This window comes from Sitophilus oryzae, unplaced genomic scaffold (assembly GCF_002938485.1).
Source record: "Sitophilus oryzae breed Bouriz unplaced genomic scaffold, Soryzae_2.0 scaffold_811_pilon_pilon, whole genome shotgun sequence".
NCBI lineage: Eukaryota > Metazoa > Arthropoda > Insecta > Coleoptera > Curculionidae > Sitophilus > Sitophilus oryzae.
Window position 1 is genome coordinate 3,693,260 of NW_022147430.1, and position 25,207 is coordinate 3,718,466.

The 25,207-nt window shown below is 32.8% G+C and overlaps 1 protein-coding gene across 1 annotated transcript in view; it reads left to right on the forward strand.

The window, feature by feature from the left end:
* The window catches only part of LOC115889159 (heterogeneous nuclear ribonucleoprotein C-like 1), an 827,286-nt gene that overhangs the window by 602,007 nt on the left and 200,072 nt on the right, over positions 1-25,207 (forward strand). The window contains exon 7 of the mRNA XM_030909100.1: positions 14,079-14,096. Within this exon, the coding sequence (XP_030764960.1) occupies positions 14,079-14,096 (18 nt within the window). The remainder of the gene's footprint in view (positions 1-14,078; positions 14,097-25,207) is intronic.

Here is a 25,207-nt window from a genome sequence, read left to right on the forward strand (position 1 = left end):
GATAGAGAGAAACGGCCTGGCTTTTAGCGCAGATGTTATCCGACCTGACGCGTTCGATTGACATTAAACCGATAGTTTGCACTTAACGGTAACTGATTAAATAGTGAACGGTTCGTTTGCATTATGCAATTGGCAAGAACGGAAACCGCTGTGGGAGTTTAATTATGTAAATTTGCTTTATTTAGACACAATATATACATTTAGTAATTAAATGTTGCCTTTTCATCATCTGTAAGTGGGAGAATAATTGTTATTTCATACCCTATAGATTGATAGGCTTTATGAGATGCTCATTGGTCAATTCCATTGCGACCTTTACACATTAACTGTGGTTTTGGGGGGAGGAATAGTCCAAAGACCGTTTTTCTATCGTCAAAAAAAGTACAAACAAACATTTGCTAAGCAATCGCGCTGCCTAAAATGTGTAAATGTTTTCTGTCCTGTCTTTTTTCTATTAAAAATTTAAATTTATATTTAAAAATAAATATATTTCTTTAAATTCAATACATTCAGTAAAGACACTCTATACAGGGTGGTCCGAACTGTATTCCGGAAACTTTGGCAGTATATTCTGCACATAAAAATAAGTAAAAAAGTTCGTATAAATGTATGTCCTAAAATGCTTAGTTTCGGAGATACGGGGTGTAGTAGTTTCAATTTTATTTCGATTTTTTCCAGATAGTTTCTGAAGTAACGTCAATATTTGGATGAAAATTGGTGTCTGGGAGTTTTTTGACATGAGAAATTTGATTTTGATGGTGGCGCCCTCTGCAAATAGGAGTCATTTTGACATAAAAATCAAATTTCTCATGCCAAAGAACTCCTAGACACCAATTTTAATCCAAGTATTGACGATACTTAATTATTTGGAAAAAATCGAAATAAAATTGAAACTTCCACACACTGTATCTCCGAAACTAAGCATTTTAGGAGAAACACATTTATACGATCTTTTTTACTTATTTTTATGTGCAGAATAGGTTGCCGAAGTTTCCGGAATACAGTTCGGACCATCCCGGCCTTGGCAAAAGGCTCTGAACCCTGATAGACCGGCGCGCGGCGCCGGCGCGGCCTTGATAAAATCTTCCAGGTTATTGTATACATAAATAAAATTATTGATTTTTTAAATATTATTCGTAAACTAGGGAGAGGGAAATCAGACAACGACCGGAGATGATAGGTGTTAGGCTACTGTTCGAGACGCACAGGTGTTATTCTTTTGGTTTGTAAGTTCTGGTTATTGTGACAAAGAATGTTATTAAAGGTAAAGTAAATGTTTCCTCATTATTCAACTAATGTTTTTCCTTATTTATTTCATCTGACAAAGGTATCATATAACATGTGTATGTATTTAATGGAATCGATTTATGCTGTTAATAATTTCAGTTTAAAAGTAATCTAAATACAATTTTTACTGTCCATTCGTGCCAAAGTTTTTGGTTCAGTATGACAATAAGGGCCTTGTTAACTGTATTAACATTTCTCGACCGTGACTAGGCTAATATTTTAGCTCACAAAAGGGGCAAACAAATACATTTCTTAACGCAACCAAACCCAACCAAACAAGGAATATGATCCAAGGATATTTCCACCCAACCTTCAACTTTAGCTTCGAGTTTCGCAACCAGAGCCTTAACTGGTGACAACCCGCTAAACTAACAAACCGAACCTCTTCAGTTTTGAATGTAATAAATGTGGCATGTTTTTAAAGTATTAAACTATAAACTTATGAGAATAGTTTCTGTATTATTATTATTATTTTTATTTTATTAAAGTTCAGAACAGCATAGTTGGTTTCTTTAGAATAGTGGTTAATGTTTTCTCTGCCGTGCTCTTTTACTTGTGAATTCCAGGCAGAGTAAGGGACACTCCATTAATTTCATTTAATAAAATAAGTAGGGCTATTTACAAAATTAACGTTCGATTTACATAACCTATTCTCCTCAAATTTCCCAAAATATTGCTTCTGTGGGAGCATCGGAAAAATATTTAACACAACGTAGGTTCCTTAATTTCATTTATATTGTTTTTTGAACAGTTGGCCAAAATATTACCTCTTCAACTGTATTGAACGACCCTGGATTGTTATACTACAACAATGTTTTTTGTCAATCCCGTCAGTCTTAAATTCTTCTCGAGCTTGCTTAGTTTTCTTGTTTTAACATATCCATTGTGGTTTTATTATCTTTACATTCATATCCTTTTTAATAAGTTTTGAAGACTGAACCTTTCATATAGTTTTTTTAGTCGGTTAATACAATTTTTCAGCACATCCGCACACTTATCAGACTATCGCACTGACATAGAAAATGTGTCGTATCTTGATAGAAAGAATCTACGCATGACTTTGTCTCTCAATCCCATCAATAATTATTCTTCCTTAGTAAAGAACCGCACATTTGTCAGACTATCGCACTGACATACAAGTGTGGCCTGATGTCTCTACATCAGACCACACATAATTATGTCAGAAGAATCTCCTGACTGAACGAATCTACACATTATACAGTCAATCACATCAGCTTTAAATGCCTTTTGAACTTCTCCACATCTGACGACATGAATGGATTCATTTAGTCTACAATGATAAAAATTAGGGTAAATTTACATTATTTTTTCACAGACAATTTTGAGTTTTTTTACATAAAAATAATTACGAAGGTATTTCTACATATGAGTAATTTAATATTTACAAAATGCATAGTAAATATAAATTTTATGTGTATTTTTACAAGGCTGCCTGTAATATTTCTCCTATTATATGTAAATTTCCATGAAAAGTACAGGCTATTATGTAGAATCACAAAATACAATGTAAAAATTCGTCCAAATTGTAAATTTGCAATGTATTAAGTTTCTTCAACCAATTATAATAATGTATCGGATCACGTGCTTGATTACGCAATAGTAGATCACGCGATGAAGCCATCCACCGTCTATAGAGACTGAACTGTATTAGATCCGCCATCACTATAGCACTTGTCGTTTTGGGTGATACAACTACACCATTTAACTAGTATTGGACAAATCTACATTATTTGAATTAATAGTCTAGTTAAAATGAAAGGTAAGTTGATATTAATAAGTTTAATACAAAATGTTTATCTGTAACCAAAAATAATATTTAGAAGTTATAGGGCTGCGTGTGAATCTTGATATAGTATTGGAAGAGAGATGAAAGATAATTGAATATAGTTCAAAAAGGAAACTTTGATATCATCTTTATGGCAAATGAGAAAATAGAAACGAGAAAAAAACGAAACTAACAAACAAGGAAAATGTGGAAATTTCAATGAACAAAATTTCGAATTCGGTTTTAAAAAGGTATGTATGACAAATAGGTATTCAAAATAATATTATACAATACTTGTTTGTAGTAGGGTCAGATCCAAGAGTATTATCTCGGCTTATTCCTTTTATAGTCACTTTCATACTGCAAATATGTGCAAATGTATTACAAAAACTTAAGTATTGTTAAATTTACTAAATATTTTTTTAGAAAAAAAAAAGATATATGAGGATTCATTTTTTACTGAAAGGTATTGGCGTGTTTAGGCCTCCAGTTAAGAATCGGACATTTTTCTAGGAAGCTGTAGTAACCCTGGATATGATTCAAAACCTTAATGTATAACTTCATTTGAATTTCGACATACTCGTAAAAGCAGAATGTATTTCAGAAGGTAAGTTTTTAATATGCAATATAGCATTCAGTCACAGATGATTTACATTGTAGGACATCAAATTTTGAACTAATTTTGTTTAAATTGTTCAAATTCAATAATATAAAATATTTTATGTTTTTTTAAGTAATCTATTCTCGATATTTTTGATTTGTGTTTATATATCTTTTTATGGAACTATAACACTGAAAGTTAATAGATATTTAGATAATCGAATGAGTTTCTTTTATAAACACCTTTTGGGTGCAATTTACCAATTCCTAGTTCCTGGTCATATTCATTCATCTATAGTGTAATAATACATGGTAAATACACATTAAATCGGACAGAGCAAAAAAAGTTACATGTCCATATAATGAAAAAATACACGCTAATGTAGTAAAAATACATAATCTGAAGTGGACTAAGTCGTATAATTAAGACACTAAAGAAGTATAAGTATAGGGGTCCCACTAAGAATAGCTCTCGGCTGTATCTCGGAAAATATTAGTCGTAGAGCTTGTGGAAAAAAATATTTGTAACTAAAGAGAGCATGAGAAATTGCTGGAAATTATTTTCAAGTTTGTAGAGCGGCCGCTAGAGGGCGCAACTGCTATTAAAAATGAGAAAAAGGAGTTTTTACACAATTTTGCCTAGATAACGGATACTACAAATAACAGATTCATAATCTTCACTAATTTTTGCATATTTTTTGTTCGAACCATTTTCCCCTATCTGCGAAAATAAAGTGGTGGGGGAAGGTTAGATCTGTTTTTATTTAAATGTTAATAACTCCGGACTGGATGATCAGAATCTAACAAGTGAGGGATCGTTTAAAAGAGCGTTTCTTACTCTATATGAACCATACCATATAATTACCATATAAACAATAAACATAAGCTTTGAACGTAGGCGCTAGGGGGCGCTGTCTTACAATTTAACAAACATTACGCGTTTTTTCGAAAAAGTTAAATGCGATAGTATATGTAATTTTAGCTGATACTAAACAGTAATAAAAGTTTTGAAATTCAGCGAAACCGCATCTTGATATCTTTTTTCAAACCAAAGTTATTAGCAAAATTTTAATAAATATCAAAAAATAAGCCCTTAATTACCTTAATTTTACAACACGGTATCAGTAGCCCTCTTGATTATGCCCATTCTAACAAAAAAAAAAAAAGATAGAAAGAGTTAGTTTATTTTAAAATTGACTAAATACCAGAATACCATAATACCAGATGTATTAATATCTAATAATTAAGATATTAATAACAGTGAACAAGAAACGATGATTCGGTGAAGTCATGGTGGGCTTTGGAAAAAGTTGCTTTTGGCGTAATAGTATAAACGTCAAATTGTTATTAGATCAACATTTTGATAGTCTTAGCAGCCTGTTTTTATCTTTTAATTGCTTTTTTAAAATGCCTTTATTATTTGAAGTCGTTGAAGTTGTTGACATTTTGAAAAAGCAATCAAAAGATAAAAGACTATCAAAATGTTATCTAATAACAATTTGACGTTTATACTATTACGTCAAAAGCAATTTTTTTCCAAAGCCTACCATGACTTCGCTGAATCATCGTTTCTTGTTCACTGTTATTAATATCATAATTATTAGATATTAATACGTCTGGTATTATGGTATTCTCGTATTTCGTCTATTTTAAAATAAACTAACTGTTTCTGTCTTATTTTTTTGTTAGAATGGGCATAATCAAGAGGGCACTGATACCGTGTTGTAAAAATAAGGTCATTAAGGGCTTATTTTTTGGTATTTATTATAATTTTGCTAATATCTTCGTTTTGAAAGAAGATATCAAGATGCGGTTTTCGCTGACTTTTTAAGCTTTTACTACTCTTTACTATCGGCTAAAATTACATATACTATCGTATTAATTTTTTTTGAAAAAACGCGCTATGTTTGTTAAATTGTAAGAAAGCGCCCCCTAGCGTCTACGTTCAAAACCTTTATATTAATATTTTTATAGTATAATATAGAGTTAGAAACGCTCTTTTAAACGAGCCCTCGTTTGTTGGATTCTGATCATCCAGTCCGTAGTTATAACCTTCCCCCACCACTTTATTTTAGCAGATAGGGGAAAATGGTACTAACACAAAAAATTCAAAATTTACTGAAGATTATGAAGCTATTATTTATAGTACCCATTATCTAGGCAAAATTCTGTGAAAAATCTATTTTCTTATTTTCCATAGCAGTTGCGCCACCTAGCGGCCGTTTTACAAACTTGAAAATAATTTCCAGCAATTTCTCATAGCCTCTTTAGTTATAAATATTTTTTTTTCCGTAGGCCCTACGGCTAATACTTTCCGAGATACAGCCGAGAGCTATTCTTAGTGGGACACCCGGTACATTGTAAGCTTAAATACCAAATGCATTTCTACATTTTAATTTTACACACCAAAAATGTAAAATTACATGATAAATGTAAAATTCCAGACATGATGGAATTTTACACTTATTTGTGTGGCATAAAAGTATCCAATGATCAAATGTGTAATTTTACATATTTTTTTTATCAGCGTATGTAATAAAATCATCTGGTGTTTATTGTGTCAATTAACATTATAAACTTTCTATCGGTAATTAGTAATCATCAATTTTATACATGTGCTACAGGAAGTCATCCATGTGTTCAGATGTAATATACCTTTGGAATCACGTCTCATTGTATTTGCATGGTTCTCTACTAACGTTAAATACGTTACATACATACGTTACAATACGCACATAAATTTACAATAGACCATATAAAATAATAAAATAGACAGCAGATGAGTTGATGACCTTTGAAAGCACATATAATTCTACCCAAAACCCTTCATGATTATCTACTAACATTAAAGAGATACACATAAATTTACAACAGATAAATAAAATAAACACCAAACTATTTTGTACATGTAGGATGTAGGTACCATAAATGGCTGATCCATGTATTTAAATGTGGAGGGCCATATGCTTTTGAAAGCACGTCTATCTCTAACCCAGAACCCTTCCTGATTATCTACTAACAACGGTCAATAGACGCATATGACACAAGACAATTTCATACATGGGGATTATAAGAAGTCATCCATAGTAACAATGTCTTCTTTCATACATGGGGACTACAAGAAGTCATCCATAGTCATAATGTCTTCTTTCATACATGGGGACTACAAGAATTCATCCATAGTCAAAATGTCTTCAGATATTGATGACCATTAAGGGCAGTACCGCACCTAGAATTTTTTCCTCTTAACTAACTAATGTTGTTTCAATGCAATATTGGCGTAAAATACAGACCAACAGTATATTTACCAATCCGAAATAAACTCTAAGTAAAATATTGCCCTAATCCAATAAATACAACTAATGTCTCTATCGGTTCCACTGTAAACCCATACCAATCCAGATTATCGTTAGACCGGTTTATATATAAAGAAATGTTGCTATTTACTTTCGAGCAGGTTATTTTTCTGAAACTAGCCAAGCAATACGTATAAACCCATACATAGACGGCGCGGATATGGCAACGATAAGACCGGGGTCCCCGTAAAAGACGGAAAAATTTATGGGGCGCGGCGCCCAGCCAGGATTTACGTCGCATTTTAAGGTTTTGTCATAATAAATGACCGCCGTGATGGAAGTAGCAGATTGGCAATAGAGGGCGTGTCGCGTGTTGGTTTAAATGGAATTAGAGAAAAGCGTGGTGTAAAATTTGCGATAATACTAATGGATGAGTAGGAAGTACAGTATTGCAAGTTTGTATAGATACAGTGTTTTTATTTTAATTGTCACTAATATGATATAAGCAATTAGAAAATAAACATAGACAATATAGAATAGACATTAAAGACCAAATAATTTTATACATGAACTACAAAAAGTAATCCATGTCTTCAAATGTAGATGATGTTTGGAAGCACGTCTAACTTTACCCAAAAAAACCCTTGACGATGATCTATTAACATTAATTCTATTTATATAAACTTACAATAGAGCATACAAAATAACAAAAGACACCAGACTATGTTATACCTGTACTACAAAACATCACCCATGTCTCCAGATGTAGATCGCCATATACCTTTGGAAGCACAACTAAGTGTACTTAGAACTCCTCATAGTTCTCTACTAACGCTAATTACATGTACATAAATTTACAAAAGACCATATAAAATAATAAATTAGACACAAAACGATTTCATACATCTACTTAAACCAGTTATCAGATGTTGTTGAGTTCAGATGTTGATGACCTTTGGAAGATATTTCAATCTGTTTTAAAACGTCCTTCAGCGTTTTCCGATGCCCAGTCGTCAGTACTCCCTATGTAGTTACGGGTCGTCTTTGAGCTCTCGTTCACTTAGCTCTTTATCTATCCCTTCTCTCCAACTCTTGCGTGGCCTATCCCTTTTTCGTCGTCCCGCTGGCGCTGGTGTCCAGGGGTTGCTTTGCTTTGGAAGCCTCTCCTCTGACATTCTTTAAACGTGGCCATACTATATTAGTTTGGATGGCCACGTCGCGCGTCGTTCTTATGTTATCAGCTATTATTAGATTGACCCCCATGATCTCCGAAAAGTGACCCCCGATTTACCCCCACAAATAAGCATATTTTCAGATAGTCCAACCGAGTTCAAAGCACTTGAGGCAACGAAAAGTACGTCTATGACGATTCTTCATTGTAGGAAACTACTCAATATATTAGGAGATATGAACAAAGTGTCGCTAATATGGATACCGGGACATGTTGGCCTAGAGGTAAACAAATGTGCTGATTCTCTCGCCAAAACTGGTCCAGGTTCGTTATTCGTGGACCCAGAACCGACACTTGGCATTCCAGTACTTTTATGGGTTAGAGGTGCAACGTTTCGGGACTGGAATGACTGTCCCGAAATGGAACATGCCAAGAAAATTCTAGCAGGGCTATCCAATCGCAGAACAGGAGAACTTTTAAAAGCTGGTAGGAATGGAGCGCGTACGCTCATTGCAGTATACAAGGGCCACTGCCGGCTGAGATTACACCTACAGAGGATAGGACTGGTGGAAGACGCCGAATTCCGACTCTATATGGAAGATGGCGAAAACAATGAAGCATATAATGTGTACCTGCCCCGCTGGGAGGAGGACCAAGTTTCATATACGTATACTGCAAACACACAATGGATAGCCAAATAATCCGCAAATGTTCGGCTAGAGTCGGTCTAATTATTGCTTCAGGCGCGTAAACTGGAGACATAGTTAGATCTTGCACGTCTGCAATTTGCATTAGGTGTTGTAGATATGTTTATTATAGTAGATATGTCTGTTTTCAAATGTTCATGCCCAATTGGCTATAATGGCCACTATTGCAAGCACCAAGGAACTGTTGCCAAAAAATATAATTAATTTACAGCAACTAACACCTTATCACTTTCCTCCAAACATAATATGCTTTATTAAATCGCTTTGGGAAAAATTGCAAATTCATCTTCTTTTGATACACTGAAAATGAAAGACCTTACAGCAAAGAATTCAAACCAGGACATGTCTTCTTGTAATAATTATTCTTCTGTCCAAAAAGATCAGGAGACGTTTGATAATGATGATGCCATGGAATTTGATGGAAAAGGAAATATTGACATAGAACCAATAAAAACTAAATGGACAGCACATTCGAATTTGTTATGTCAAAGCTTGAAAGTGATGCTGAACCGTTTGGACCTGCTGTAATGAAATATTTGGACAACTGTACCAAGTATGCCAAATCAAATCAATCATAGATATCAGGCTCGCATTCTGTTTTTAAATATGCAGGAATTCCGTCTAAAAATCAGAGGCAGGTAGTATTAAGAAAAGGAAAAAAATAGCTGTACAACCGACTTCAATATCAAGAAGTAAAGTTACAATGACAGGTAGAAAAGCATCATTAGCTGGACGAAAACCTGGAAAATCAAATAGAAAACAGCAAAAAAGAGCACCACACAAATTGCAACTGTATGTAGAAACATTGGTCTAAGTGACAATAAATTTAGGAAATAGTGATTTTTTACGAATGTTAATTTGTTATTATGTTCATTTACATAAGAGCAATTAAAAAAGTTGGTTTTATACGGTGGTATAAGTTGGTATCATATAAGTGATATAAGTTGGTATTTACATTTCTATAAACAGCATAAACTGTAGACGTACTAGCATAAACTATGTCTGCCGTTTACAAGTTGACCAACCTTAGTAAACTGCAGACATATAAGGACAAACTACGTCTTCACTTTACTGCTATTTTTATTGGTCGGATATATTTTAAAAAGCCGAATCGTTCAGCGATGCCTTATGCGTCTGCAGTATACGTATATGCGATCAGGTTTGAGGTGTTTGGCGAAACCACGCTAGACCTATCAGACCTAGGAGACAAATCACCCACGGAAGTTGAAAAATGTTTTCATGTTGTCTCTCTTTCTATCAACTGGTTGTATATCTGTCGTATGCTTTAAAGTACAGACCAGAGGATAAAGTGACCGGCAGTGTATATGTACGATAAAGGATATAGTATGTCTTCAAATATTGATGACTGTAACTGCTCTCAGAACCTTTTTTGTTTAGCTACTAAATAAATAAATACTAAATAGTTGCTGATAATGTCTCGAACTAAATATAAGTAAACTGATATTTAAAAGCTGTAATATTTTTCTTACCAAAAATGCCAGCGTTCAATATCAATATTACTGCATATATACGTATAGAACCTGAAACTAGCAACGTCGCGTAAACGAAGATCAATTGAATTTAAGAAAGGATAACTTACAACCTAAATATTTAATCTGGATTCTGCCGGTGCATGCCACTCCCGTCCCTATTCCCGTTCTTGGGGATTGGGAATGTCTCGCGAGGCACAGGAAAAGAGTTATATATGAAGGCAGTGAGGGAATAAAGAACGTCCGAAACAATTTCTGCTCCCGCCGAGAGAAAGGGTAAAGTACGATGCAGGGAGCAGGGACATCTTAAATTGTGTTTCTTTTAAATTGTATCTTGGACCGCTACGGTGTGTCTCTTCGGTAATTTGATAAAGTGGTATGGTTTTCATTTTTATATCTCTGTATACGGTAATATTCAATTGTAATTATTTTTTTCTTGGAGTTAACTTAAGTTTCTTAAAGTAGTTGGAAACATAGGAAATCTCATGTAAATTTTTAACTGTCCAAATACTGGCTTCCCTGTTGGACCGAGCCGATTTTAACTAATTTAAGAAAAGCTGCCTCTATTTTTAAATACATTTCGGGCACACAAACCGTACGTACTATAACGTACTAGCGGTGGTAGTAGTGTAGACAGTACAATAAATTACATTTGACAATCATAAATTGATAGGCTGACAACTTAAAGTAAGTTGACATTTGTCTGGTTTTGCTCTGTTACCTGTTCAGTTATAACTTAAAAATAGCTGCAGTTTTTCTTAAGTTAAAATCAGCTTGTCCAAAAATTATTTAAATTTGGCAAGTGTATTCAGCATACGCAGATTTAAATATTTGGACAGTTTAAGATTTGCAGGGAAAGTCGAAAAAAACGAGATTTGGTATAATAGTATATGACATCAATTGGACAGGATTGATTGACGCATTCAATTGTTTTTGGTCACTTCCTATTTTACCGGAAATGACTACAACTTTTGATTCTTAAATGGTACCCTCTGTATTTTTTACTTTATTCGATGGAAAATGACACTCTGGATAGAATGACACGCTCACTCTGAATCTGCCTGTGCGAGAGTAGCCGCGAACGCGAACAGTCTGGTGTCGGTTTTTGATCCGCGCTCAAAGAGATTTTGGGGAACGTTCAGTTTGCACCGGAAATTTGTTTTGGCTGCGTGCGTGTGTGATTTTTTTTTGTTTTCATTAATAAAATTATGGAGTGGACCAACGAATTCTTCGTTATTGTTAATGAAAGAATATAAAAAATATTAAAAAAAAAATTATGGAATGTAAATCACTCTGCGTATTATTCAAAAACAAAAAAAAATGACGCATGGCAAGACCTGGCAAGTAAAATTAATATTGAACATATCGATATTAATGACGCACAAAAAAAATTAAAAGCCGTTTTCTCCATGTAATAATATTTTCATAGTCTGTCCCTACAAACGTCCCCAGCTTTCACTAATGAACATTCCGTTACATCTAACACCAGCTCCTATCACGACCTCACTTCTCCAAGTACGTCTGATATGAATATTTCAGAATATAGATCTACTAATACCCTATAAATTGCTTCTACCTTCATTGAAGCCGTTATAAACTCCAGAAATTTACCTACAGTCGCTACTTCGGGAATAATATAGGCGATGGAAGATTTAGAAACTTTATAAATAAATAAATGCCTTTATTGTCAAAAATTTTTAAAATTTGTAGACAAAGGAAAAGTAAACAAACAAGGTACACAAACAAACAAACAAAAGATAATACAAAACATTATACAAATAATATTGTCAGTCTTATTGTTTATAATAAACATTTATAAATGTTTACAATGTCAAAGAATAAAAAAAAATAAAAATAATATTCAAAAATATTTAGTTAGTTTATAGTAAATATCAATGACCTCTAAATAAATTTATTTCGGTGTCATTGATAAATATAGCAATAGCAAACATTAGACCAGTGTTTACAAGATCAAATTCGATTATCAAAATATAATTCATTTACGGCGTAGAAAGCCTTGTCTAGTAGATAAGAGTTCAATGCTTTGCGAAATGAAGAAAATGATAGTTTGGATTTTATTTCAAATGGCAGGTGATTGTGCATTTTTTTCGAGTTGTATAATATTGAACTTCTAACTAACTCTGAACGTGTGGTAGGTAGATAAAGATCTTGCTCCGCGTTTCTGAGTGGATAAGTGTGAGATGGCCTTTCTTGAGAAGCTGATACATGTTTACGTATTAGGCAAATGGATTCAAATATAAATAAGGAAGGAAGAGTTAATATTTTTAATTTTTTAAAAAAGTCCTGGCAATGAGTTCTGCTGTTTAGTCCCAGTGAATATCGAACAGCTCTCTTCTGGAGCTTGAAAATGCAGTCAAATTGAGTCGCACAACACGTACCTCAGAATGGAAGGGCATACCTGAGGTGCGACTCAAAAAGTGCATAATAAACAGTTCTAGCCACTGACATGTTAAGGTCCTTAGAAACAGATCTTAATGCAAAACAGGCAGAGCTCAATAATTTTTTCGACAAAGCTTCGATATGCATGTCCCATTTCAGAGAATTGTCTACAACAAGCCCTAAGAATTTTACAGATTTTACGACGTCAATGGTGGTGTTGTTAAGTACAAAAGGCTGCAGCGAGTTTTTATACAACAAAGCTTTAGTTTAAGAAATGTTGAGACTCAGGAGGTTCGAATCGCACCAAGATTTAATGGTGATTAAGTCATTTTATATAATCCTATGAAGTGCAGTGACGTCCTTGTTGCTCCAAGGGAAGCTAGTATCGTCCGTAAAACGACATATTTTGCCACTGATGTTTATGTTAGCAATGTCGTTAATAAAAAGAAGAAACAAAATAGGGCCTAGTACTGAGCCTTGTGGTACTCCACATTCTATTGGCTTGCTAGAAGACAACGTGGTATCCACCCTCACAAGTTGACTTCTGTTGCTCATATACCACTTAAACCATTCGAGAGATGTTCCCCTGAACCCATAGTGCTGCAGTTTAAAAAGTACTAGCTAGGTAGGCTGCTATACAAGACTCCACTTGCCAAGAAACGTAAAGTCAAGGTTCAGCGTTTTCTTGGCGATATTACTATTCTAAAATGTTTATCGTAATTTTTGGTGTAATTAAATTTAGCAAATATTCAAAGTTGGGTCTGGTCATTCTCTTAAAATTTTTGAACTGATCATAACCCTCCTCAGATACTAAGTTCTTTAGTAATATTATATCGATTTCTAAACATTTGGGTTTGCAACCAACGACGATATTTTTTATTTTTCTTCTTTCTATAATTAAATTGTGGCATAACAATAAATGCAGCCGCGGCTATATCTTGGTCGTCCATTGTTTTCTCCAACACAACTCTGCTGTCCGCGCACAATTCGTCGTGGATCACTTCATTCGTCGAAAAATATGTTTTTAATTTCATCTAGCCCGAACGAATTCCGTACGCGTACGCTCAACTCGTGAGTGCTCAAGTCTAAACGCACCTTATAGGACAGGAAAAATAATTCTATCTATGATATAGAGATAGAATATTTAAGACGTAGCAATAATTAAGTTTAGTGTTATATCAATAAGCACATCTTAGAATGGTTTATTTAAAGACATGGTCTTTATATAAACCAATGGTTAGATGGATAAACTAGCAAATGGTTGAATTTGTTTTGTGTTTTATTTATATCAAATACCTTTTTGAAATAGTATCAATTTACTAATGTTATTTTTTGTTTCAGGGATTATTACTACGATAGGTAAGTTCAACAGGTTTTAAGGTATAACATGACAACAATCTCAAGATTTTTTAAATTTATTATGAAGCTTGCTTTGTGGATGATATACAAATAAGTTTTATATATAATGGTATTCGAATCTATTAATTCAACTAAATCCCTTAAGCTTTGAGAATTACATAGCAATCAACAATGATTGAAATAGTTGGCTATTCTGATTTTCCTTGTTTGATTGGCAATACATTCTATTATTTCTTTATGTATTCACTTTATTTATCAATTTCTAAATATCTTTATAAATTTGAATGGCAAAATGTGCCGTTATAATATCGGCTTATCATATTGTTCCATTTTCGTTTATTTCATGGTTAACATTATTTTGAAATCGCCCGGCTATACTTTTCTGATATTAATAAATAATTAAACGCTGTTCATAATTGCGATTCTGAGTTGATGAAAAGTTACTTTGCCGATTACGTTTAATCTCTAGTCTTGTTTTGAACGCCGAAATGGAAATAAGCCGTGATTATGCAAGTATTCTGTTTTCCTGTTGAACACTGTAATTTTATTGAAAAATAGTAATTTTTTCCATCGAAATTTTCCATTATAGACTTCACAAATAACAAAGTCAAAACTTGTAAATGAAGAAGATAAAAAAAAAACAAAAAAATAACGTCAGCGAATTGAAATAATTTGTTACATTTTTTCGGTCTATAATTTGTTTTATCATCTGTACCAATCATTAATCCGAATATTCTCTATCACAGTATTGCCAACTGTTTCAATGACTGTTGGTCACTCTGTATAAGAACTGTTAAAAATGTATAATGTGTATATACATGTTTAACAGTTTTTTTAGCATATTATCAAACTGTAATGGAAATCATGTAATATTGTTTGTTAGGTAAAATTAAAAATTACTTTAAAAGTGGAATAGGTTATTTCCGTGGTTATTTCGTTATAACGACATTCGTTAAACTAAATCAAATGTTTGCTAAACAGCGTATCCCCCTATTATTTAAAGTTATTTTCCACATACCCGGCACAGAATAAACAAATTAATGCGAAGTAGTTCCGGCAGTCGCCATAATTACTCTAACTACTTTTAAACAACTTTAATTGGAGCCTAGCAATTACAACATTGTTTACAGGGTAAACAAACTCGAAGACCGTGTTGCCTTTTAATAATAACTTTTTTAATTAAATTCCGACCGCCATTGTTGTGATAGTGTTAGAGCTAAATAAAGATTTTATGTTTAGAATAGATCGGGAATGGAAAAAAGTGACTTTGAGTTAATTAATTTTGATAATAAAGGTGTAAACTAGACAGAATGTATTATATTTATTTCAAATTAAGAAAGAAATGTATACAGGACGATTTCAAGTTCTTAAAGTAGATTTTTCAAATAAAAAAAAGTGTGAGTATTGAAAAATTAATAAAAGTTGGCGTGTACGTTGTCAAAGACGTTGAAACTATTAGCAAGTTTTAACTTTTTTAATAAATAAACATCAGTTTGAAACTTAAAACGGACTTGTCCTTGTTATCATAGTCTTATATTCTCAATAAAAATAGACAGCACGCTGTTGAATGAAGTATGCAAATTAGCCGATAAAAAGGCTTTATGTTGGTAGTCATAGCAAATGTTGCCGGTTGTCATAGCAAATGTTGCCGGTTGTTCTTTGAAAATCTTCTGTAAAAAATATCTTCAATTCTACTACTTTTCCTAATCTGACATTTATTATTTTCAATTCTATTGCGAACTTTCTTTGGCGAATTTTAGTCATTTTTTATACAAGACGATAAAATGGTATTTTATCGTCGACCGAAAAGATTAATTCACGGGCGATGAAATCGCCAGTGAATTAATTTCGGGAGGCGATAATGCAATTTTATCGTCGTGTATAAAACAATATTTTTTCCATAGCTAGTTACATTTCAAAAAATATTCAGAAATTATTATTTCAAGGAATTTATTACGAGTAGAAAAAATATTGTACTGGATTGGCGTTGGTTTCTATGTAATTTGACAAATAAATAAAGCTGTCTCTTTAGTTGCCAGTTTTGAGTCAATATTTTTTAAATCTCTTTCGTGTCGATTGCTGATTGAATTTGAGCCAGAAATGGCTCAAAACGAAATACGTAAATTACCAACAAATATTCAGGCTGCGGCGACAAACGCCATATTCAAACTACTTCCATTTAAATCCCGAATAACTTATGAAAAGGAATACAAAAATTTTCAAAAATGGAAGCAATTAAAAAACGTGCGAGAAAAAATAAAGTTTTTAACCTATCCTCGCTGTTAAAGTATCATTTAATCTACCCTTGTGGTTAAAGTACTATTTTATCAAGTATTTTTGATAGATATAAGGCAATTTTAACAGTTGCTATGGAAAATATAAATATATACGTTTTGTTTTGTTAAAACTGCGATTTTCAGTGCAATAAAATGCCAAAACCACTAAGTAGTCAGAATCAGCAGCTTCACTAGTCTCTACTCAATTATTTTGAGCAAGAAAGAGATCATGGCATGTAAAAAAAATTACGTGTGCACTATGTGAGCATATTCGAAGTGCTTCTTCTTACTTTCGTCTGTCTATCTGTCTGTCTGTCCATCTGAGGACTCCATTCGGGTACCTCTCTGCACGTGCCGAGTTTGGTTCCAATCGACCCATAATTAAGGAAAATCCTGATGATTTCACCTACTTAGAGGCATCGCTGCGAAACGCCGAGACCGTCATCCTGTAGTCCGTCCCCAATTATTCCAAAATCGACCCACATTTTTTTTTCCTACAGAAGATGTAAACAAAACGTCGGTCGTATCAAACTTTGTAGGGTGAGGCCGTGTGCACCGTCGCCTACCCACCAAATTTGGTCGCCACCAAAGGTTCTTCGAGCCCCATCTACATTCCGAGTTTCAAACTCCTAGCTCACATAGGGCTTGAGTTACGACGCTCCAAAGACCCATTAAATCGGACGTTTTTTTCGCCATTGATGATGGTGTTTCATAGTGCATGAAAAGTCGTCAAAATATCAAACTTTGCAGGGTGGGCCGTGTGCACCGTCGCGCACATAGCCTACCCACCAAATTTGGTCGCCACCAAAGGTTCTTCTAGCCTCATCTACATTCCGAATTTCAGCCCCCTAGATCACATAGGGCTCAAGTTACGACGCTCCGTCTTAACCTCCTATCGTTACCACTTTTCCTGACTCTAGCTCGTGCCTCACGGCCTTGAATTCTTACTCCCAACACGCGTAAAGAAGGTTCACTTCAAAATGTTGCTGATGTTTTGCGGCTTTTACTGAAAATACATAGATCTTTCAGCGTGTTTTAGGTGCGATAATACAGCGTAAAACATAGAAATTTAAAATTTCATTCAAATCGGAATAACGGTTCTTAAAATATCGTAAAAAATGAGTTTATTTTTAAGTTCGATACCCTCTAACGGACAAACGAAGCACCTGCGTAAGAAACAAATTGTTACCAATGAACTTATTTTGATTCCAGAAATACATAGTAGTTTTAGGACCACGGAATATTGGAACACCCCCTATATTCGATCCATGTATAAGAATAAATAAGAAAAGGTGATTTCGAAGTTAAATGCCGTATAATATCGAAAAAGAAAAGACGCAGGCAAAACAAAGAAGCCAATCGAACGTAACCGACACAGCCGGTGCTAAATTATTCACAGCCAAATAATCGATTAGGGCTTTTAAAATGTGTTTGCTTTTTAAAACGAAACGGTTTCGATATAATCTCGGGTTGCTTTTTTTTTTGGATAAAGGGGCAATATTCTCCGTTTTATTCAATTTATAATAATATGAGCCTTAAGAAAATGATAGGAGATTTTTGGTTCTTTTTTTTCTATAAAACTCTGTCATGAAGTGGAAATCTAAATGGAGCAATCAATAATTGAAATAATTGGCAATACTTTGTTAGATGATTTTAGGATTAGAGATTGGTACTGATGCTAAATCGATATCGATCGGTATCGATAGAAAAATGTTAGCAGATTATGCCAATATTTTGACGTCAACTGTTGACTTTATCTTTACCTTCTTGAAAATTTTTTTTGACTTTTTTATTTGTGAAATCGATATATTTTTCAATGTAAAGAATTAATACTGTTTAGTACACCATACAACACTATTAATGTATCAATCAATCACAACCACAGTTCATACCAAATAAACTTTTAGTCACGTGATTAAGCTTGACCGACAGAGCGTTGCCCACTTTTATATATTTTCTTTTAATCAAAATATTTTAGGAAACAAAAATAAATTAATTATAAATACCGGGTGCGTCTCGAAAGTGGTTCACCCCTATAAGTTTTTACTTTTTCAGATAAAAATCGAGATTTGGTATATTAGTATTGATTATCGTATTCAATTATTGTTTTTTGTCACTTTCTGTTTCAGCGGAAATTACTACAACTTTTGATTTTTACATGGTGTTACGGGATTTATATTCTCATAGATTTCTTTTCTAATTTTATTTATTTTGGACTTAATATTGTAATTTTAGAGACAGTTCTTGAATTTAGTTTATTGTTTTATCAAACCTGGAACATTCGCCATTTCTTTAAAATCTAAAAACAAATCGGTAAATAATATAATTTCTAGGCTAAAATATGTTTATTTACTGTTGCCTTACACTTTTTCTTTTAACAACATAAAGAAGGATCTAATTTCACTGTAAATTTCTCTGTCTCGTACTGCTTTATAGTTCTTCGAAGCTAAATACGATGCCTTCTATTTCAACAAGTTAAATTTGGTTTATATTATCATATTTTACACAAATTCCTTGGAATGTACCATTATTATAAAAATGCTATAGCTTTTTCCATGATTATAGTATGAATTTAACACTATTTTGAATCGAACAAGTGTTGATATCAGTGTAGCACATTCAATTCTTGAACATCATAAACTAAAAGCAAATAAAACGTTTAGTAATTATTAATAGATACTTTTAAATAGATTACTTACGATGTGTGGCTGATATTTAGTCTCTTAAAGGCTTGCAAAATCGTAATTTTATTGAAATCATCTTGAGTAATGTTTTGACAGCGATGTGTTTACTGCGGAATAATATTTGAGGTTATTTTGTAATTTCTTATTCTGCGGCAACGTAAATATCGAGCATATTAGCATTAGTTACCAAATTATAGGGTTTGATTGACAGTTATATATGACATTTATATATGATGGTGACTTTTTGATTGTTTACATTGTATATTGGTTGCGTAATATTATTTTCCTGTAGTACATTCGATTTCTTCTTCGATTTCCGTTTACTTTCAATACTTTTGATTTATTGGTTTTTTATATTTAACGTATATCATGTTTTGCTCTTAGGGAGTATGTTATTTGGTTTATTGGCAACATTGATTTGCTGTGTTTTTTTTACTACTGCCCTTTTTGTCTGGTGTTCATCCATGATTCTTGCTTCTAGAACGATCCGTCTTTGTGTGCAGACACGCTTTTGGGATCAAGCCTTGTGCTGATATAAGTTCTAGCAAATTCGGTTAAGTAATTTATTAGTGAATAGTTTGCCGTTTTGCACTATTCAAGTGGAGTTTTCCGATTTTTCTAATTACTTTAACCGCATGAATTTGAGAGAAGAGTTGATGAATGGCCACATGACATCTCAGGCCATTTAATTTAGTTGGATTTAATTTAATTTGGATTTACATTTAATTTAGTTTAACTTCGTTTTTATCTCCATTTAATTTTGGATTTGATCTCCATTTTACCTTTTGTACTGCTGGATCTATTATTCGGTGCCGTTGCTGTCGTTTCTTCTTGCCATGAGGTCCCTACGTCACCCTTTGAATAAGACGTCACCCGTCCGTGTTCACCATGTGGTTCTGAGCTAACCATCACCTCATCACCTAGCTCATTTGATCCAGAAGACCTTCTGAGACCGACCACTATGGGATATTGAAGCCAGCTCACCGTCCGCCGTCTCCATAAGCAGTCAAAAGTCAGCAACCATCTGAGTCACCGACCACCGAGATTCTGGAATGTCCTGATAAGTACCCATTTAATTTTACTGTTTTGATTACTACAGTCGAACGGTTGTATTAATCGTTTATTGAGTTTAATTATTTTTGCGTATTTAAGATAGTTGTAGTTTAACTTCTTTAGACTTTTTTACTTGCGGCTCGATCTGTGAACTTACTAGTAAGTATCGCGAGTACGTATTTCCGTTTTAGTAATTTATAGCGTTTGTTATATAATTATTTTGAGATTTATGATATCGATTTAACCCTTTTAAGTTTAGACACTATCGTTCAAGTTACCACTTGTGTACTGCCGATACTTTTTGAGCTGTACTGTTTTGTAGTTAATTACTTTTCATTATTTGCCTTAGTATATAAATGTACTGAGTTATTAAGTTTATTTCAGTATAAGATTTAAATAGTTTTATCTGATATATTGGTATATTTCTATAATTTAATTTGATATATTGACAACTGATTTTCTCGTCTTAAGCCATACATACAATATTTAGAGTTTTACCTTTTTATCGTGATTGCTGCTGAACCTTCTTTATTAAATGAGTTAAGTGATTCTTATTGTTTTATTTAGTATTTTGTTTCCCACTTTCTTTCAGAAACATCACTTTTACTCTTAGGGTCCAGAAAGTGGGTGGCGCTTATTTATATTTAATTTAGACACATTTAGTTATAACCCCCCCTACTCTCCGTAGAAGCTACCGATTTGGGCATTGACCTGTTCGAGGAGTAAGAGTTAAACAATTAAATAATAACTATTAGTTTGTTGCTGTCTCTTTTCCTTTATCTTTTGATTCATATTATCTCACCGTAACATAGTTTTATTTAATTTAACACAGCTATAATATAAATTATAGTTTTTCTGTTGTCATAAGACAAAAAGGTTTTAGATATTTTGACACCTCCTTTTATAGCTCTTTTTAGATCCGTAAATATTTTTTTTATAACTTTTATATTTCTCTTTTCTCTTTCTTTTTATTTTTTTATTATTTTTTTTTTCTTATGACAATGGCACCCTCGGTATACTTTTACTTTATTCGATAGAAAATAACATTTTGAAGAGAATGACATATCATATGTCAACTTTTGACATTTTCGTTTAAAAACATCTTATTTCAAATTTCAATCTGTAGTGCCATGATTCTGTTAAAAACGCTAATTTGTAATCAAGGAGCCTCAGAAAAATAATTTTGATCGTCTGATGTTTTTTGTGCCTTTTCCTGGCCGGGTAAAAGATACCCAAATCGTATTTTTAATAATCTCTCAATTTTTTCAAATGGAACAAGGGTGGCTCATTAGCATATACAGGGTGGCGCACCTCATTCGCCTCGGTTGATTATACAAAAACGGAAAGATGTAGAAACAAAAATAATATAAATTTAAATAAAATCTATAAACTAATGTCGAATTTGAAAATAACTACTAACTGTCACTAACAAATTGCCATGCCAATACCAGCCATCTCGATTGCCATTTTAATGAAAATTTGGTTTTTATTCAAAATCTGAGACAGATAGGTATGGGAAACCCTAATATAGTTTGAAAGAGCATTTAAATCTGCTTCGGCTTATTTTAAAATATACATGGTCTTGCATTTGAAATAACGAAGTTTTTATGTATTATAAATATTTAAAACAGAACAGCAATTTTTGATACCCCTGTATACATTTTTGGAAGCTATCAAATTTTTTAGTAAAGTTTATTTCTTTGGCTTAAAAGTCAGTACAAGAATTAATTCAGAAAAGTAATGTACAGGGTGTTGACACGCTTTTTATTCTAGCATGCATATGTAAATATTTTTAAATATCTCAAAAAAACAAGGCTTTTAAACATATTAAACCTTTATAATAAATGCCTTATTTTATGTTCAAGAATCCAAAAATGTAATAAAATACCGAGTGTTCAAGTGATAAGAAAAAATATAATTTTGGTATGGATCTTACTTCCGACACAACCTGTACATTTCAAAACAGTTTTAAATTATGCACATTTCCTTCCCACATATACCCATAAAATATGTTGGTTCTACATCTTTCCGTTTTCGTATAAACAACCGAGGCGAATGAGGTGCGCCACCCTGTATTTGAAAAAAAACATTTTTTACGAATAATCTGGCACAACACACGTGGTATTTCGAGTCAATTTTTTGGTATGAACTGCATGTAATAATTTCAAATAAACCATATGCGAAAATCATGTTAACATATGATCATGTTAACATGTGATATGTCATTCTATTCAGAGTGCCATTTTCTATCGAGAGTCATTACTACCAGTTTCCGGTTCAAGATATTCTAACAAAGTTGCGATGAGTTTTTTACGGCTATTAAGCTATCTTGTACACTTCGCACGAAAAGGGATTCTAAAAAGAACAAACGACTGCAAGGTCTGCTAGTAAACATTTTCAAGCTTAAAGTATCACAACATTATTTATTTAAACCAAGAATTCGTAATACAAAACTAAAGTATCAAAACGAATTACAATGTCAGGAAATAAATAAATAAATGCGGCAACACATATTTTACAGCATAGCTATCACTTGAATCACCAATTATAATTATTTAAAATTATTTATATCATAATTATGCAAACTCAGTGATAGGAAGAGGTGGACCAATTGCATGGGCCTCCTCGATCACCTGACCTATCTATTATAGATTTTTTACTCGGTATGGTTAACAACAAGGTTTGCAAACGAACTTATGTATTAAGAGAGGCGCTCGAAGAGGCAATACGGGAGAAGTTTAATTAATTTAATTAAGTCGACCGGTCGTTCTGTGAGAATAGCTAGTAATTCAGTTTTAAAAAGATGCATTAATGTACTCAAAACAATGGCGGATTTTTGAAACATTTTCTAAAATAACTTAAAATGTATGTAGTGATATTTTTTTATATATTAAGTTTTAATTTGTGTAATGTAAATTGTAAAGAACCGTTTAATAATATATTCTGTCTTTCTATAACTCAGTAATTTTTCGAAAAAAAAAAACATACTATTATAGCTTAAGTCATGGCCAACTATGATTTCGATTTAAAAAAATATATGTTTGTATCATATATGTCAAAAATGACAGGTTTTATAAAACATCGGAGGCCACAAAATCATTAGGGATGTGATTATCTACAACTTTTATCTGAAAACTTTTTGTCTAAAATAGATTATAACGGAATTAAGGATAATTTTTAAAATAGCCAAAATTTGTTTTTATTTCGCAATATCTAGTAAGCCATGAACTTTTTCAAAAATCTGAAGGGCGCATATTTATGACACAAAAATCTGCAATTCTTTCTCTATTTAACCGACTCTCTATCTCCAGTAGTTTCCGAGATACACATAAAGAACATCGTAGGAAACTCATTCTGTATATCGAATACCTTCTAACAAACACTTTTAACCTTTTAACTTTGATAATTAATTCGACTTTATTAAATTTATTTCCAACTAACGAGCAAAATCAGAATAACCAAAAATATCTGTATAAACGATAAAAGAATACACCCATATATCACACAACAAACATTTCTCTTGAATGGGAACCAATTATAAACATAACATGCGAAGACATTACTGTGTCTGAAAATAAAACATAAAGAAATTATAAATGCATGCTTTAAATGAAAATCCTACTGCAACCTACGTAAATATCTAACTCTTGATTGCACCAAGATACGACTTCTTGATATTCAGATACTGGCGTTCCTGGCGACGCAATATAAGTAGCTATAAAGATATTTTTAAATTATGGACCGTAATTTTTACGATTTCTGAACATTTCGCCAATAAAATAGGCTCTTTATACGGTAATAGAACCAACTTGTACGACATTATTCATTCTTTAACGAGTGTCAGATGTAATTATACCATTTTATAGTACATGCTGGTTGAAAAGTCATTTTATTTAAAGTTCATTATGGTTTTAGAGTATTTTAATTTATTATAAAAATACATTGTACGAAGCGATCCAAGCGATCCAAGATGATCATCAGCAGATGATTATAACTAAACTAATTATTTTAATTTTAATCTAACATGGTTAGCGAAAGACGCATCGAATGTTTAAAACTAATGTGCTTCGGTGTATTATGGCGAATTAGTGTTTTATTTTATTATCATAAACTAGTTTCATTCCAAAAAATGTTTAGGAGGGTACTCAATACTCAGGTTGTTATACTAAGGGCTGGCAAAGGTTAGTCTTGGGTCGAGATTTCCGTATGTAACAATGTATGTTACAATGCGTTTATAATGTACTGAACAAAGAGAGGACAGTAAACACGTTGCCAAACGTATGAAATAAACTGAGAAACTGTGCACATCGCTAAGAGACGTGGAAGCATGTGGAAGGGGATATAGCAGATTTGTCGCAGTTGACCGGTCGACCCAATCAATACCTCTGTCAGTACTTAAAGTTCTAGGGAAAGGTGTACGTCATGCTTTCAGCTTCATGATTTAATTACGTCTCTTGATACTTAATTTGTTTATTTATTAACGAGTCGTTGTAATTTTCCGTATAGCTTGAATTTTTTTAAGTGCAAGCTAGAAACACTTGCATTTTTATCGCACTCGCTATTAGAACTCTGAATTCAAAAATCGATATCTCCAAATCTATTAGAAATAATAGATTGTAGTTTTTTCAAGAACTTTGTTAATATTTCTGCTGTATTTTCTTTGTAGACAGTATGTGAAAATCTTTACCAATAAAAAAATTACACGATTGCTGAAAATTACTATGCTCTAAAAGTAAATGGATGGATTGTTTACAATTTTTGAATGGAAAAAACAACCTTATCGATTTTTTCTTATGTAAACGTATTGTAAAATATCCTTGAAAATAAAAAAAAAGTTTCAATATCTAAAGTGGTTCTTGAGTTATGGCCTGTTATGTGTTAAAAAATTGAGTTTTTAAATTATTGCGATTACTGACGTTTTCTCGTTATAAAAAAATGACGCCCTAACGATATCCTTATAATTCCATTTCAGATACTCAGAAACATGTCTAATGATTTTATCTAGTTATATCTTGAAAAAAAAGTATTTTGAAAATAAGCGGTTTGCGATCGTGATTTTACTTTACTTGATAGGGAAAGGCGTATCGGCAACGCCGCA